General features: G+C 53.5%; 1 protein-coding gene across 6 annotated transcripts in view; it reads right to left on the bottom strand.

Annotated features, from left to right (window-relative positions):
- The window catches only part of AKNA (AT-hook transcription factor), a 54,934-nt gene that overhangs the window by 17,183 nt on the left and 21,895 nt on the right, over positions 1–15,856 (bottom strand). For 5 of the 6 annotated variants that reach the window (XM_027034914.2, XM_053204734.1, XM_027034915.2 and 2 more), the window contains 9 exons: positions 15,484–15,558; positions 10,317–10,473; positions 9,430–9,623; positions 6,604–6,663; positions 4,442–4,569; positions 3,756–3,963; positions 1,831–1,985; positions 1,543–1,737; positions 457–706 (listed from right to left, as the gene is read on the bottom strand). In XM_027034914.2, the coding sequence (XP_026890715.2) occupies positions 457–706; positions 1,543–1,737; positions 1,831–1,985; positions 3,756–3,963; positions 4,442–4,569; positions 6,604–6,663; positions 9,430–9,623; positions 10,317–10,473; positions 15,484–15,558 (1,422 nt within the window). The remainder of the gene's footprint in view (positions 1–456; positions 707–1,542; positions 1,738–1,830; positions 1,986–3,755; positions 3,964–4,441; positions 4,570–6,603; positions 6,664–9,429; positions 9,624–10,316; positions 10,474–15,483; positions 15,559–15,856) is intronic. The other variant, XM_027034916.2, reaches the window with a different exon arrangement.

Genomic DNA, 15,856 nt, shown 5'->3' with positions numbered 1-15,856 from the left:
TACTACAGGCTCATCAGGACTACAGGTGTGTGTGTGTGTGTGTGTGTGTGTGTGTGTGTGTGTGTCCACATGCATATATATGCATTATTCTAGGGGAGGCTCCATTGCATAAGTCACATTGCCATAGTGATCTGTGACTCCTGCAATAGTTTAAAAATTGCTACTCTAATGTCACAAACAGGCCATGGAATCAAGGACTATCCCCCCATCTGTGCTAAGCAGGCTCAAACAAATACAGACAATGGGCCATAAGCTTTCAGAGGACAAGAGGTCCTGGCAGGGGGGCAGGGGTACAGGGAGCTACAGCAGAGAGGCAGCACCAGGCATAAGCCCTGAATGTTGGGGCAGAATTGTGCCTGGTAGCGATTGGGAACAGCAGGCATTCTGGAAGGGTGTGAGCAAAGGCCCGGGGGCAGAAATCCCCAGGAGATCCACGCCCCATGCACAGATGCTTACCTCTAGGTGGGGCCCACCAGCTTGGCGCAGAGACTTCTGTGGAAGGTGCTCAGAGAGGCCGCTTCCCTCTAAGCTGGTCAGACTGCTCTGGTGGGATGCCAAAGGCTTGGTGCCCCGAGGGTGAGGTGGTCTGCTGGGGCCTGGAGGAGGAGCTGCCTCGACTTTGTCCAGGTCCTGGAGGTAGCCATCTCTGGCCACGGATGCATGGAAGCCTGCTGGCTTTACAGACACCATCTGCTCCACAGTCTCCCTGGCAGCGGGGAGGGGCAAAGCACGTCTGAGCCCTGGCATGGGCTGGGCAGCCCTGTCCTGGGAGCCAAGCAGTCTGGGCGCAAGCTCTGGGGTCAGACACCCCTGGCTGCCCACCCAGTGTTTTGTCACCGTTGAGCTGTGTGGCCTCGGGCAAGATTCCTCCCCTCTCTGAACTTCACTTTTCTCCTATATAAAATGGGGAGTGCCCGCAAAACCTACCCAACGCACTACAGTGGAAATAGTGTGGAAACAAACGAGCTATCATTTCCCAGGCGTCAGGAATCTGCACACTATCTTCCCCATTTCAGCCATTTCATTAACTTCAATCTACTCAAAAGGCTCATGTCATCATTATAAATGGAAGAGCAGTCAGTATTCTGTGTTACAAATAGAAACTAACTTTGGAAATAGACACAAGACCCAAGAACACATTATTGTTACATTCTAGGCAGATCCTCTTGTCTGCTAAAGGCTCTGGGCCTGAGGTCTGCTCGCTTGTTCTTGTTCTTTTTTAAGGACGATCAGGAGAGGCAGTGAAGACATAATGGCACGGGAACTTTCTCCTGGAGGGACTTGGAAGGTCTGAGGCTGAAGAGGACAGTGACGTTATCTCACGCTGCATCTGGCCTGCCAAAAACCATGTCCCGCCCCACCCCAAATCCCTTCCGGTGCTATCCACGGTGTATAGTCCACACTGGGGAGAGACCTGGGTCACAGGCCAGGAAAGCCACTTCTAAGCTGTAACGAGCCGTCGAGCTCAGTCAGTAGGATAATCACCACCCCTGTGGTTTCAGAGCTGGTCTGGGGACAGGTAGGGGAGGCTCAGTGACATACTTGAGGGGGGTCCTGTGACTTCTTTCAGCCGGTGCTGGGAGCTGCCTTACGGGCATCCCGGTGGCCTCTGATTTTCTTGGAGGTGGAGCTGGTCCGTCAACTTCTACCGAATGGCCTTGCCCGTCCTCGTCCTCATCCTCGTCCTCGCCCTCCTCCAGCTTCATGGCTTCTGGGACGGTCTTCACGCTGAGGTACCTGAGGAACACAGAGGAGCATGACTCTGCCCGGCAGGGCCAGCCAAGATCCAGTCACTGGGCCGGACACCCCGGCCTCACCCCTGCTACTCACCGCTCCAGGAGGCCGTGGAAATCCTGCTCCACCGGCAGCTCCTTATGCCTGGGTGGGGCCGGGAGGCCCAGCGGCCCGTCCTCCGTCTCACTGCTGGCGGTGCTCAGCTCCACGTTCACATGCGATGGGCAGGGGCCGATGCTGGTGGCGTGAGGCTAGGCCAGAAAGGCGGAGGGGCAGAGATTCAGCAGGTAGCCAAACACCACTTCCTAGGGACCTACCTTTCACCAGGCTCATGTGGGGCACTGAAGACTTAACAGGATAGACTCGCTGACTCTATCACCCTTTCCTGCACGTGCAGAATGCAGGGACTGGATCGCGCGACCTTCAATACTGGCTGCCATGAACGGAACATCTGCCATATGCCAGACGCTGAACAGGCACGACTGCACAATAGTCCCTCCAGTACCTACAGCTTTTACAACCCATTTTACAGACAGGAAACCGAGGCTCAGATGACTTGCCCAGACTTACAACAGAAGCGAGGGGCAGAGCAGAGACTTGAAGGCAGATTTCCTGCCAGAGGCACCTCTCCTCACCTGCTCCTGCTGGGTATGGACACCCAGCCCCCAAAACACCTTCATTGTGGGAGCACGGGAGCCCCTCAAGATGACGCACTTGGGTGTGCACCCGTGAGCGCGTGAGGTAGCACCTGGAGGGGCTTTCCACAGGGTGAGAGTTTCCCCTACATCACTGGGCCACCAAGACCTCCGTCGTCATGGCTATCTTACCAGCGCCCAGCCCTCCGTCAGCCCCCGCCTCACCTACCATGCTGGCCCTTTCTCCTGCTCCAGTCCCTAATAGACATGCCTTCACAGCACAGGGAGCAAGGCACAGAAGACCCCACTACTGTCACCTGTGTGGCTGCTATGTGACTGCTATCCACTCACTCTGCTCAATTATGCAGAGCAAACCATGATCATCTCTCTTGGGGCTGTGATTTGGGCTAGAGAGACTTCTACAAAGTCCTTTCTGTGCAAGGCCCTTGTCTAGGGTCTCCTGACCTGTGCACAGTCCCCAACTCCATCTAGTGCTACAAGCAGGACGCTGGAGGCCACCCCCATTCCCCTTCCTCTCACCACCACTGCAAGGCCAGGCAAATGTGCCTTCTACACCTGTCTCAGGTCCACGCACATCTCTCTATCTGCCCTTCCCTTCTCCCACCTACCTGCTGATCCTCTTTTAATACCCCCTGCTGAAAACCCAGAAGAGTTTAAGGCCAAACCCTTGATGTGACCCACAAGCCCCTACATCATGGAGCCCCCACCTTCCCCTCCAGCCACAGCTCTGACAATTGCCCCCTCACCTTCCATACTCTAACCACAGGGCCTTTGCATCGGCTGTTTCCCCTGGTGCATGGCTTCTGCTCTTCTGCGTGTAGTAATTCCCACTCAGATCTCATTAAAGCATTTCTTACTCAAGGAAAGTTTCTCGGGGCCTCTAAACTCAGTCATGTTGCCCTGTTACTCTCCTAGAGCCCCATAATTCTCCTTCAGAGCCCTGAGCAAAATAGAATGAGTTCAACAAGACCAGCAACTCCATGAGTATTAAAACCACCTACTTTTTTTTAAGTTTATTTATTTATTTGGAGAGAGAGAGAGAGAGAGAGAGAGAGGGAATTCCACGCAGGTTCCACACTGTCAGTGCAGAGCCCGACATAGGGCTTGATCCCATGAACCCAACATCGGGCCCAATTTCACGAACCATGAGATCATGACCTGAGCCGAAATCAAGAGTCGGATGCTTGACCAGCTGAGCCACCCAGGCACCCCCCACCTATTTTTGTTGGTCGGTTTCCCACTGAATTCCCACCACGTGTCTCGGGTGCTGGCACATGGTGCATACTTCACAAGTATGCAGTGAAGAAATCGATTAATGAAGAAGAGAAGGAAGGAAAGGTCCAGTATGGCTGGGCAAAGAGGTACCTGAGGGCAGAGGGTCTGGGTGGCGGGTGTGGGGGCTTGTCCTGAAGGAGAAGGCAGGTGCACTGGCTGGCGTGGAGAAGGCGTGGCTGGGGGGCTGTCTGGAGTGGAGTCTGACCCGGCTTGCTCAGGCTCAGGCTGGGTGTGGTCCATGTGGTCCTTCAGCTCTTCCAGGCGAATACCCAGCTGGAATATCTCCTCCTCTAGCACCCTGGGGAGACATCAGCACCCGGACCTGTTACAGCAACCACAGCAGGCAGGTCTGGGAGGCCGTGCTTCTGAGCGGAACTTCCAGAGAATGCCCGTGGATGGTCCAGTTAATGTCCCAGTTTGGATTATGTGGAGAACTCGAAAAAACAAGGTGAAAGGGGACTCCACTGGGAACAGGTGGCCTCCGCCTGAGCCCCCCTCTGCGACCAACAGGCTGTGGGGCCTTGAGTAAATCCCTTCCCCTCTGGCCTCACTTCTCTGCTCTCTGATGAGCAGTTTCAGGTCTCATCTCCAAGGTCACGTCTCATGGCAATGAGTCCAAAAGGATACACACTTCAGCTTTCAGGTGTACCCGCATCTGGATATGCTGCTAATTGGGGTAGGATTTCTCCCTGTTCCTGTAGCACATGAATTATGAGGACAAAGTGTGCCCTTCCTGGTGACTAAGGGAACCAGAGGCCTCCCTCCCCAGCACGTACCTGCCAGGATCAAATTTGCCGGGCGTCCCCTGGGGGCCGGCCAGCTGCTGGGCCGGCTGTTGCTCCCTGCAGGCCTTCAGGTACTCCTCCTCCAGGGCCGCGTGGGTGGCCTTTAGCCGCTGGAAGCCCTGAAACCAGACCAGGCCAGGAGGACCTGAGTGTGCAGCCCCCGTGGGCTCTGTCCTTGCAGATACAGTGGATGAGGGAGCTCACTGTGGGGGTGGGGCAGGAGACCCATCCTCTGGGCCCCTAAGACCCTAGAAGGCTGGGGTTAAGACTCCCTAAAACCTGCCTGCCCCCGTCTAGCTCTCTGCCATCAGACTGGCAAGGCCGAGGCACGGCTTAGAGCCTCGGCACGGGCTCCAGAGAGCACTAGTGTTTCCTGGATAGACCTACACGTACCCCAATGTTCCATGACGGTTGCAGGCCAAATATGCCATCACTACGTCCCCCTGTGGGCCCAGTACTTGAGCGACCACGGATCCTCATTCTTATTTTCCAAACTGTGGATCTGGGAACAGTAGTCACTCTTTTCCCAAGTGCTTATGGACTGTCATGATAGATGACCATCACTACCACACTGCTGCTAACAACAGCTAAAATTTACTGAGCACTGAGGTTCTACGCTAAAGCAGTTGGCATTAGTCACTGAACTTCCAACATAGTCCTAAGGACAGGGGTAGTTTATCACCTTCATCTAAAGAGGAGAAACCGAGGCACAGAGGGTTATTTAAGTTGGTGAAGGTCACACAGTGAGGGAGCAAGTTGTAAGCAGGATTTGAACCCGGGTCCTCCAGCTCCAGAGCTTGTGGGCCTAACAGTGATGTTAGGCGTCCACAGCAAAGGTGGTGACAGCTAACAGATGGTTAAAACTCAGGAACTCAGAAGGGTCATTTCCTCTGGCTTGTGATCATCCCCATCCCATTCATTCTATGCTGACAGCAGACTGAGTTCAAGGACAACCTAGAATCTAGTCCCCGGGCAGGTTTGATCTTCCAACAGCTCTTGACCTCCTAGATGTGGGGGAAGTACGACAGAGGGGAAGAAAAAGAAGCGTTTTGTTTTTCAAGGTCCTTGCTCATGCACTCAGTGAGATAATACAACACACATCACATATGTTGCAATTGGAAAATGGATGATGTCTATATGGCAACATAGTAATTAGTAACACCGTAATGACGTAGTAAAAATATAGCATTTTTTACAAACCAGGTGTATTGTATTTGCCCCTCTCCACCCCTCTTCAGCTCCCCTCCCCACGCTGCTCTGCGCCTCCAGCATCAGCTGGGCTCCACACCTGCTGGCTTCCCAGGGGGGTCTTGCCTAGTGGGAGGCATCTGTAAGAGGTCAAAGGGCGGGAGGAGAGAGACCTGGCAGGGAAGAGCTGCGGGCAGCTGCCGGTCCCCAGGCTGCCCTGTTCCTTGTTGCATCCCCTGACGCTGCCCACGGCCCCGCTAACAGCCCCTTCCTTGACCCCACGCTTCCAGCTTTCAGAGCTCTACCTGCTCCTTTCCCGGGGTCCTGCTGATGCAGCAGAAATCTCAATTTTATATACGACTATAGTTGTCCAGAAATACCAAAATCCAAGAGGAAATAAGCCCATAATGGTTAGATTAGGGCTCCCCTCCCCTTTCCCCCTTGGTTTTCAGATACTGGGCAATCACTTTTACAAGAAAAGAAAATTTTTGAAAGGGCAAGTCTCTTCTGGTGGCTGAGAGGGAGCCAGATGGGTGGGAGGTGGTGCAGGCCAGGGATTACCACCGTGGACTCGGGTATCAGATAGACCTGGGTCTGGGCTCCGCTGCCTACCAGCCGCGTGGCCTTCAAGTCGCCTGTCTCGGCTTCCCCCGCTCCATTCCAGTTAAATGCGGGTGATGACTGTAACCACCTTACTGGCGTTCTATGATAAAACGCAATCATGTGCATCGAAGGCGTGCCACAGTGCCTCTGGCACACCACCACCACTGCTTAATCAGTGGTAATACTGTGATATACTGATCCTTGTCACGGCAAGCTAAGCAGGGGCTGTCTGCTGTGAAAGGAGACGGTGTGTCTGAGATTCTCTGGCCTGTGTTGCGGCGGACGGGGCTTCAGAGACTCTACTTTGGGGGACAGAGCAGGTGTCTGGAAGCTCCAAGGGCATCTCCCTAAGTAGACGGTACCTTGAGTTGGTCCTGGGGCGTCAGCCGTCCTGCCTGCATCAGCCCTGCGAAGGATTCCACCTGGACATCGGGAGGGGAAGGAAACCCACTCTAGTTAATCGGGACCCTGGAAGGTGAGGCCTGCAGCCCCCACGCTTAGCCACATTCGCGCTTTGGCACCAGAAACTGGGTCCCGCCTCAGGATGTGGGTTTCCTGCCAAGCACGGAAAGGCGGATGCCAGAAACTGTCTCCACCACTGGCTCTGGTCACGGCTGCCTTTGGAAAAATCAAAGCGGAGCCTCCCAGAATTTATCAATAGCAAAGCACACTCACTCATGGGCATGAAGGTCTATGACACAGGATGTTTACTGCAGCATAATGGCGGGGGCAACAGAAACGATCGAAAAGCTTATCTGTGGAGTAGTACGCAGCCATCAAGAAGAGGAAAGGGTATGTATCTGTGCTCACGTAAAAACTAAGACCTACTTTTCAGTGTCAAATTGAGGTATAGCCCAGTCTTTATAATAAGCTAGCATCTGTATAAAATAGGGAGAGAGAGAAAAAAAGGAAAAATATAAATACATTTGCTTATATATTATAAACTACCTCTAGAAGGATGCAAGAAACTGAAATATTAATTGCTTCTGGGGCAGAGACCTGGGTGGTGGTGGGGACAGGGATGGGAGGAAGCATTTCTACTCTATGGACCTTCTGAACTCTGAACACAGTGAATTCATCGCCTTCCCAGAAATAAACACTCAACTTCAGGATATTAAAAAAGTCAAGGTCCAGCATAGCATACATACTTGTGTGACCATTTCTAAGAACACATGTGTGTGTGTTGAACACTTTTGCATGAAACAGAAGGGCAACTATGGGAAAAAAGACTTTTCACTGAATATGCCCTTTATGCTATGTGAGGTTATTGCCATGTGCATCTAATTACCTTTACAAAAAACTTTTTTTAACAAGGAAAAAAAGACAAAGGATGATTTGGGGCTTTCTAGGATTTCTAGAAAAGCTCTAGATTAGTGCCAAAATGTAATACAGAAATTTATATAAATTATACATAATTTATATAACATAGAAAACAGAAACCTAATGCAAGCTACGTATGCAATTTAAGATTTTCTTTTTTTTAATTAAAAAATTTTTTTTTATCTTAGAGAGTGAGAAAATCTTAAGCAGGCTCCACGCTCCGCACGGACCCCAACGCAGGGCTCGATCCCACAACCCTGGGATCACGACCCAAGCCAAGATCAAGAATCAGATGTTCAACCGACTGAGCCACCCCGGCATCCCTGCAATTTAAAATTTTCTAAAACATAGAATAAAATTCTAAAAAAATTATGTCAAATGTAAAAATGTAAAAAAGAAACAGGTGAATTAATCTTAATAATGTATTTTATGAACCTAAAATATCATTTTGACATGGAATCCATGTAAACAATTATTGAGATATTTTATATTCTTTTGTCACATTAAGTCTTTGAAACCCACTGTGTGTTTTACCCTCACGGAACACCTCAGTTTGGACTGGTCACATGTCAAGTACTGACCAGCCACATGGTCTGTGGTTCCTGGATCAAACAGCACAGCCCTAGGTCATCAGGGGTCAGCTGGTGCCCCAGCTCCTGCTCGGTGTGATGACCTTGCCTTTGCTTTACAGCACACAGGACACGAAGAAACATCTCTCCAGGTATGGAACGAGGATGGTGGTGATAAACCAGGAGAAAGTACTTGTTCAGGTTACTATGATGGATGAGCTTGAGGAAGCCAGACACAAAAGGACGAAGATTATATACATCTATTTATATAAAATGTCCAGAAAAGGCAAACCCAAGGAGACAGAAAGTAAATGAGCAGCCTCCAGGGGCTGGGGGGAAGGGGAATGGGGGAACTGCTTAATGGATAGGAGCTTCTCACTGGGTGATGAAAAAGATTGATCGTGGTGATAGCTGCATGTCTGTGAATATAGTAAAACCCACTGAAGCATTAACTTTAAAGGAGTAAATTGTATGACATGTGAATTATATCTCAACAAAACTGTTACCAAAAAAAAAAAAAAAAAAGAAAAGAAAAAAGAGGATGCTTGGTATTTCTCCAAAGGAATGTGTTTTATGGCCATGATAATATATGTAACTACTGCATTTCCCTTTTCACACTGACAACTAGGAAGCTCAAAACCAAACATGAACCTGGTAAAGCGTTCAGGGTCCAACAGGACATTTTGTTTATTCACTTTACACTAAGTTCAGTCTATTTTTTTCTACCCTTACTTCCCCTTTGCCCCATTTTCCTCACTTCTGTTTTCAGAATGTGGTTGTCATGCATGTATTTTCTAAGCTGCTTTAAAGCACGTCTGGCATAAGGCCAAGTGTGCAGTTAAAAATAGAGCTACAAACAATTCACAGTTATTTGGACTGTTTGGTGAAAGCATAAAGGCCCTTTGAGAAGGGACTGAGAATTTATTTCTGTAATGAAACGCACTAAGAAAGCGGGGTGGTTTATCCCAAACCGGAAGAGGTAGAGTTGAGATTCTCTTATCCTTCCAGAATCCTGGAGGAGCGGTGAGTCTCCCTTAGGGGTGAACCAGGAGACACTTTCAAGCCCAACTTGAGGGAGTTTGATGGGACACAGTGCCAAAAAAGGGAGTTAAAGCCAGTACTGAGTGACAAGGAGGAGGCTGTAAACCATGTGGCCTCTAAACCAGGAGGGAGAGGCCCACGTTTTCGAGATGGCCGAGTTACCTCCAGCAGGGGAATGACAAGGAGCCTTGCAGAGAGGTTCTTACTCAAGCAGACACTGCTTTCTCAGGTGAGTTATGTCTCCCTCGTTCCCCTCACCTTGGCCAGGAACAGGCTGGCCTGAGAAGCCAACTCCTGGGTCCGCTCTGCTGACGGCTGGTCCTGGGCGATGCCCGGGTTCTCCGGAAGCCACTCTGGGGCAGACGACGAGGGGCTCAGGTCTCTTTGAGCTGGTGGCCACCCTGGAACACACAACCACTGAACGCTGGGGCCAAGAACCGTCCTTCCTGGAGCTGAGGGACCAACGCTGAACCTCAAAACCACACCCTCACCCTCCATCATCAAGCTACAACCGTCATATCGAGATCACACTGTCTTTACATGGGCCCCAGGAAGTGGGCTGGGCAGTGTAGCCCAGGTGCAGGAGAGAACGAGGTCTGGATCTGCCCCAGATCACACAGCTGGGGCCAAGTCAGGCCTCTGGTTTCCCAGTCAGTAGCTCAGGCTCTAACTCAGAAAGACTTGAATTCAAATCCCTACCCCAACCCCTTCTGCTTGTAGCGGTGTGGCCTTCAGCAAGTCCTCAGCCCTCCGTGCCTCGGTTGCCCTGTCAGCGGGGTTGATGTGGGGATTAGGTGGGATCCTGCACGGCAAGGCTTGGCACAGAGCCGGGCCCCCACACGGGCTCCACGGTGACATCAGTGCTCTTTGTTACTCACTGGGCCCAAGATCCCCCAGCTGCTAGATGCAGAGCTAGGGCCAACCCCCTCCCCCCACCCCACCACCCTCCCAGCTGCTCTGGCTCCAGGAAAGATACATGGTTTCCACATCTCCATTCGACCTCTTCAAGTCAGACGTCCCAGACAAGGGCCTCACCTCCCTCCCTCCCCTGACCTGAAGCCAGTGCCACCCTAAGGCCAACCAAGCCCCCCCAGAGCAGAATCACAGGCAGAAGGCCCTCCAGTCACATTTCCTCTCTGACTCACCGGAGGCCCCAGAGGCCTGTGGGGCTTCGGCAGGGCCCGAGCACCGCTCCACAGACTGGGGCTGTGGGATGGTGAAGGACAAGACCTTGGTTCCCTGGGGCACCGTCCCTGTGTGGATGCTGTGGCTGGGCTGGGGCGGGTCCGAGTACAGGTTCACCTGTCAGGGAGGGGAAGGCATGAGCACAGCCAAGTCAGGGTTGGGGCAAAGTCCCCGAAAGGCCTCACCTTCATTCACACCATCGCTCAGGCACTCAACAAACATGTCTTGTAGTAATAAATACTATATTTGAGTGGAGCCCTTGGGTGGGGGCCAAACAATGGGCCAAGGATGTGCGTGCCCTTTCACGCCCTCTTTAGGCAGTCCTGATGGGGAGGCAGGACAGGGACTATCATCCCCATTTTACAGAAGAGGAAACTGAGGCTCTGGTTAAGTCATTCACTCAAAATCTCCAGCTATAAATCCTTGGACTGAGACTAGGATCCTACTTTGACCCTAAAGTCTATGGTTTTCCATATTAATAATTTTAAATACTACTTGTTATAATAATTTACAATGTGACCACAATTATAACTAATACAGTACTTCCAGCAAGTATAACTATAATCATACAATCACATTTATTAGTAATAAAACATTTTCAGTAGTGATTATCACATTGATAATAACAGCGATTAATGCTGGTCTGAATGAAGGCGTAAGCCAACGGGTGAACAAACGAACCTCTCAGCAGTAGCAGGCCCCCCTCATCCGAGGATGGATTTCCAACGGTAAACAGCCTCACGCGTGAGAGAGAAGTCTGGAATCCGACCGACGGCCGGGAAAGGCCACGTGAAGCACGAAATTAGAGGAGACCCATGTATGGTGGTCAGTGCAGAGGCGGGCAAGCCGTGGTCTGTTTCTTTCAATAATGTCTCAGTGGGCACAGCTATGCTAGTTTATGTGTTCCTACGGTTGCTTTCGTGCTGCAAGGGCAGGGTTGAGTCACTACCGCCGAGGCTCTACGGCCCCCAGAGCCGAAAACATTCACTAGCGGGCTTCACTGCTGCTCCCTTTTGAGTCCCAGGATGGGTGATTTCTCGGTGCACAAAACGCGTGCTCGGTACACCGTCCTCCTATTCATCACCACCATCTCTGTTGCTCCGACCATCGGCCATCGTTACACGCTACCATCACCACCATCATCATCACCTCCGTCGTCATCACATTTATCACCATCATCATCACCACTGTCATTTTGACTGCCATCATGGAGGCAGGTCCCTGGAAAAGCTACTCCCCTGTGGTGCCTCAGTGCCCCCAGCTGGTCAGGCGCCTTATCTTACTGCTCCCTGCTGCCCCAAGGTCAGGAGTGCGGAGTTTAGGGTATGCCTGATAGAGGGAGCGCCCTAGCCCCCAAGCAGGCAGCCTCTCCCTGCTTAAGCTGCTCTTCACGTCCTGGCTGTGGCAGAAAAATCTACTCCAAAGTGAGGGACAATGGCCCAGCATGGCCTGGCCCCCCTTGCCTCCCCCTCCTTCAGACCCAGCCTCTGATGAGAACAAAGCTGGATTTTAATAATCCTCTGGGCCATCTGCTCAGACCCGCCTGTGGGGGCTTGCCCACCAGCACCCCTTTCCTCCCATGGTGACCCAAATCTGGGGAAGACCCAGCCCTCCCGCATGCTCCCTGTGCCCCGCCCTACCCCTCCCCCAGCCACAGGCCCGGCCCACCAAGGCCCAACCTGGGGAACTACAGGAACATGCCTGCTGTTCCAGCAAACGGGCCAAAAGCCCTTGTAGAGGCCTCGGAAGGGGGAGCTGGACGTGAGTGTGGGTAACTTGAAGCTGTTCAGGCCCCTCCCTCTTGGGATCTGTCTCCGGACAGGCCAGCACCCACCCCAGCCCTCCAGGGTGCCCCTTTTAAGCCAGGGTATCCCATGGAGCTCCCTGAGGCTAGATTAGCTCCCTCAGGGGGGTTAATCAGTGAACAGAAGACCAGGGAGTTTGGGAAATGCGGGGTTAAATAACTGACTAGTCTTTGCACAGATGGGTTTCTCACAGCCTTTAAAATGCTAATGGGCTTTATGAATGGGGTGAGGAGGGGGGGAGTAGAGAGAATAGGCAATGTTTCCCCCAACTCCCCTGAAGACTAACCCTGATGCCCCCCACCCCCACCTCCACCAGGGGCTTCTGGACCAACTGGTGGTCATCAGAAACACACATTTTAGGAAAGGCAGTTTTATGTCACCCCCCCAGCCTTCCCCTGATTCTGTCTGGGGTGGTTTCTGGTCTCAGCCCCTCCAGATCCCCCTGCAGCTGAGCCCAGGGACAGCAGCTGGGGGGAGGTGACTGCAGGGCAGCAAATCGGTGACATCACCATCAACTCTGGCCCTAAGCTGGGGGAGAGAACAGAGTCTGGCAGTGATTCCCGAGCAGCCCCGGCTCCCTGCCCCCACCCCCGAGTCCAGATCCAGGGGTGCCCTCGGCCCAGGCCTTGAGACTCCGTCAGCCCTCCCCAGCAGCTGCAGAACCCACCATTACCTAGTCTGGTTCTGCTACAGAAGGTGGGGTTAATAGTGGGCTTTGAAGACAGACTGCTGGGCTCAAGCCCCAGCTCTGGCACCTACTTGCTAAGTGACAGGCACATTTCTTACCTTCTCTGTGCCTCAGTCTCCCCAGTAAACACAGTATTTACCCAGTTTCCTGGGTAAACACCCAGGACAGTGGCCAGCAGACATCAGCATCACTATTGCTCTTATCACTGTGACACCATCATTCTGCCTTGCCCATGTGCCTTTGCCACACACCCGGTGCCACAGCCCAGGTCCCGCTCACCCAGGCGTGGGGAAAAGAGCGCCCGCTCTGGAGTCAGGCACACATAGGTTTAACCCCCAGCTGTTAATCCCTTACCAGCTGCAGGGCGCTGAGCGAACCACTCGGCCTGGCTGTGCCTCGGTTTTCTCTCGTGAAGGATTTCAAATGAGGTGACCCTGGCAGTGTACGTAGCCTGGGGCCTGGCACCTTTAACAGCTCAGTAAATGCCAGCCCCCTTCCCTGGACGCCCACCCATTGCTGCCCACACGCTGTTGGGCTGGCCTGGGTGTCCTCAGGGCAATGTCCCCAGCTTGGCTCCCTCCCACGTGGGCCCACCCCCTCCCCCTTGGGCTCTGAGCAGACAGAGTAGGGGGCTCAGCAGATCCCCGGGGAGTCCACTCCCACCAGCTCAGTCTGAGGGAACAGTGTTACTGCCTCCATGAACTGGCCTCCCTGGCAAGGGCTCTGAGCAGGAAGCCGCTCTGGGGTCTCCTGAGTCTTCAGGGTAGAGTCCTCAGAGCTGGGGACAGGGTGAAAGGGCCAGCTGGGAGCTGTGCTCCCCCAGGTCCTGTGGGACCGTGGCGTCCCCTCCCCATCAGGCTCCAGGATGGGGAGCCCTGCCTGTGCTGCTCCCCCAGGGCAGCTGTGAGATTGGGGGACTGGGAGAGAATCATCCTGCTTCCGGCATCCAGCTGACCTGCGCTCGCCCTTCTCTTGCAGAGAACCCCCAAACTAAGGAGTCATTTTTCCAGAAAGCCAAGTGAGAGTGGGTGGGCAGGTACCGAACACCATCCCCAGCCTCTCCCACCTCCCCTCCTATGCTCCTCTCACACACGAGACAGGTCTGGGTCATCAGCCAGGACGAGGCGACTGCCCGTGGGGAGACCTTGGGTCCCCACCGCGTCAGGGGAGTACCCAGGGCAGGAACTTCACCACAGCTGTGCTCCCACAATGTCCACCCCTGCCCGTGCCTGCACCGGGCATGGCTCACCTGGGCACCCCAAAAACACCTTCAGATTAATATTAGTCCAAACAAGAATAGTCTCCATCTCTTAGAAGTGTTTGCTAGGCCCTGGTACGTGCTTTCTGGATACTGACTCATTCTCCTAAGTGAGTAAAGAATGAAGCAAGAAGAGGAAGGAGGGGATGCTCCAAGGCTCTGCCCTGACCTTGAACTTTGGCCACCTCTGCCCTTCCTAGGGACCCAACTCCCAATTTGTTAGATGGCTGAGCTGAGGGTCTGGACCTAATGGCCAGTTCCTTTCTCCTTGGAGCTTCTAGGAGTCTGCAGTCATGAGGGCAGGGCTCCCCCAGGAAGGATGCCTCCCCAAACCCACCTGCAGCCTCCCCAAGGCCCCCGCCCTTCCACCGGACTCTGGCTCCGTAGCTCAGAGGGCTAGAAGGAGCCTTAAGACATCGGGGGGAAGCCACTGACTCCCAGGAGGAAGGTCTATGTGACCCCTTTCACAGATGTGCCCAAGAAGGCCAGGATGGGAGGGACCTGCCTGTGTCCTAAGGTGGGGTGGGGACACAGAACGGCTCCCACGGCAGGACTTCTTCCACTTTCTCATCACGGCTGTCTCAGGGACACCTCACAGCCGTGTCTCAAGAGGCCCGAGAGCAGCCTACAGCAGGGGAGGGGTGCTGGAGCATGACAGGGACAGGCCAGGTGGGGGCCCTGAGAGAGGAGGCCAGCGAGAGGGCAGGTCTGCCTCTCTGCACCTCAGCTCCCACCCCCTTCTCCACTGAGGCCTCACGGGGCAAGAGGGGGGCAGGGGAAACAGGAAGCCGTGAAGGGCTGCAACAGGTCCGGCTTCCTGCCTCACCCCCACAAAGGGGAAGGTCCCAAGTGTAGAAGTCTCAGCCTCCTCCCAAGTCATGTGGGGGCTGGGCAGGACAGGGGTGGATGGATTTCCCCCTTTTCACTCCCCCTGCCACACACCGGACATTCGGCCAGGGGGGGTGAGGGGTGAGGCTGCGCGCAAGACATTCAGGAAGGATCAGGCCCAGGAAATAAGTACCAGGAGCTGAGCAGAAACTCTGTGCTGCAACCTTGAGGCTCAGAGAGCCCAAGAAACTTCCTTGGGGTCACATAGCTGGTCAGTAACAGAGTCAGGAGTGGAGCCCAAGTGCTGCTCTGGTGAAAACACCGGGGACCCCAGATTCTAGGATTCAAGGACATAAAAGCTCATCAACAATAAAGGAGATAGAGCCCAAAGAGGGCAAGGTCGCTGCCCAAGGTCACAGTGGGACCTCGTTGTAGACTGAGGGCTGGGTTCTTCTATCCCCAGGGTCTCAGGAGGCAGGAACAAAGACCATGGGAGAGTGACATCTCTGGGGGCCAGGGCCCCACCTCCATCCTACCCAAGCCAGTACCTTGGCCCCAAGGCGCAGCTGGTCGATGGTGTTTTCCGCCTCTGCGTACTTGGTGAGTAGCTTGTGGTAGTCCTCCTGAGAGAGACGGAGAAGAACACAGTCACGCCCCTCACCGTGAGACCCCTCGTGGGAGCCCGCCCCACAAAGGGCTCCTCAGAGCGCTAAGAGCTCAGTGGTGGCAGCGGAGCAGACCCCTTCAGGCTCTCGGGCAACACACACCCCGGGGCCATATTGTGAGTGGGATAGAAGGCAGGATGGTCTGCTGACATCACTAACAGTGAATCAGGGATGCGGGCCTCTGGGCTGCTTCACCTTGATATACAACCCCTGTCACTGCAGGCTACAACTACTTGCTCCTCTGTCCACATTCTGG

This window comes from Acinonyx jubatus, chromosome D4 (assembly GCF_027475565.1).
Source record: "Acinonyx jubatus isolate Ajub_Pintada_27869175 chromosome D4, VMU_Ajub_asm_v1.0, whole genome shotgun sequence".
Lineage (NCBI taxonomy): Eukaryota > Metazoa > Chordata > Mammalia > Carnivora > Felidae > Acinonyx > Acinonyx jubatus.
Note: the sequence above shows the minus strand (reverse complement) of the source record. Positions and strands in the feature narration are given on the sequence as shown.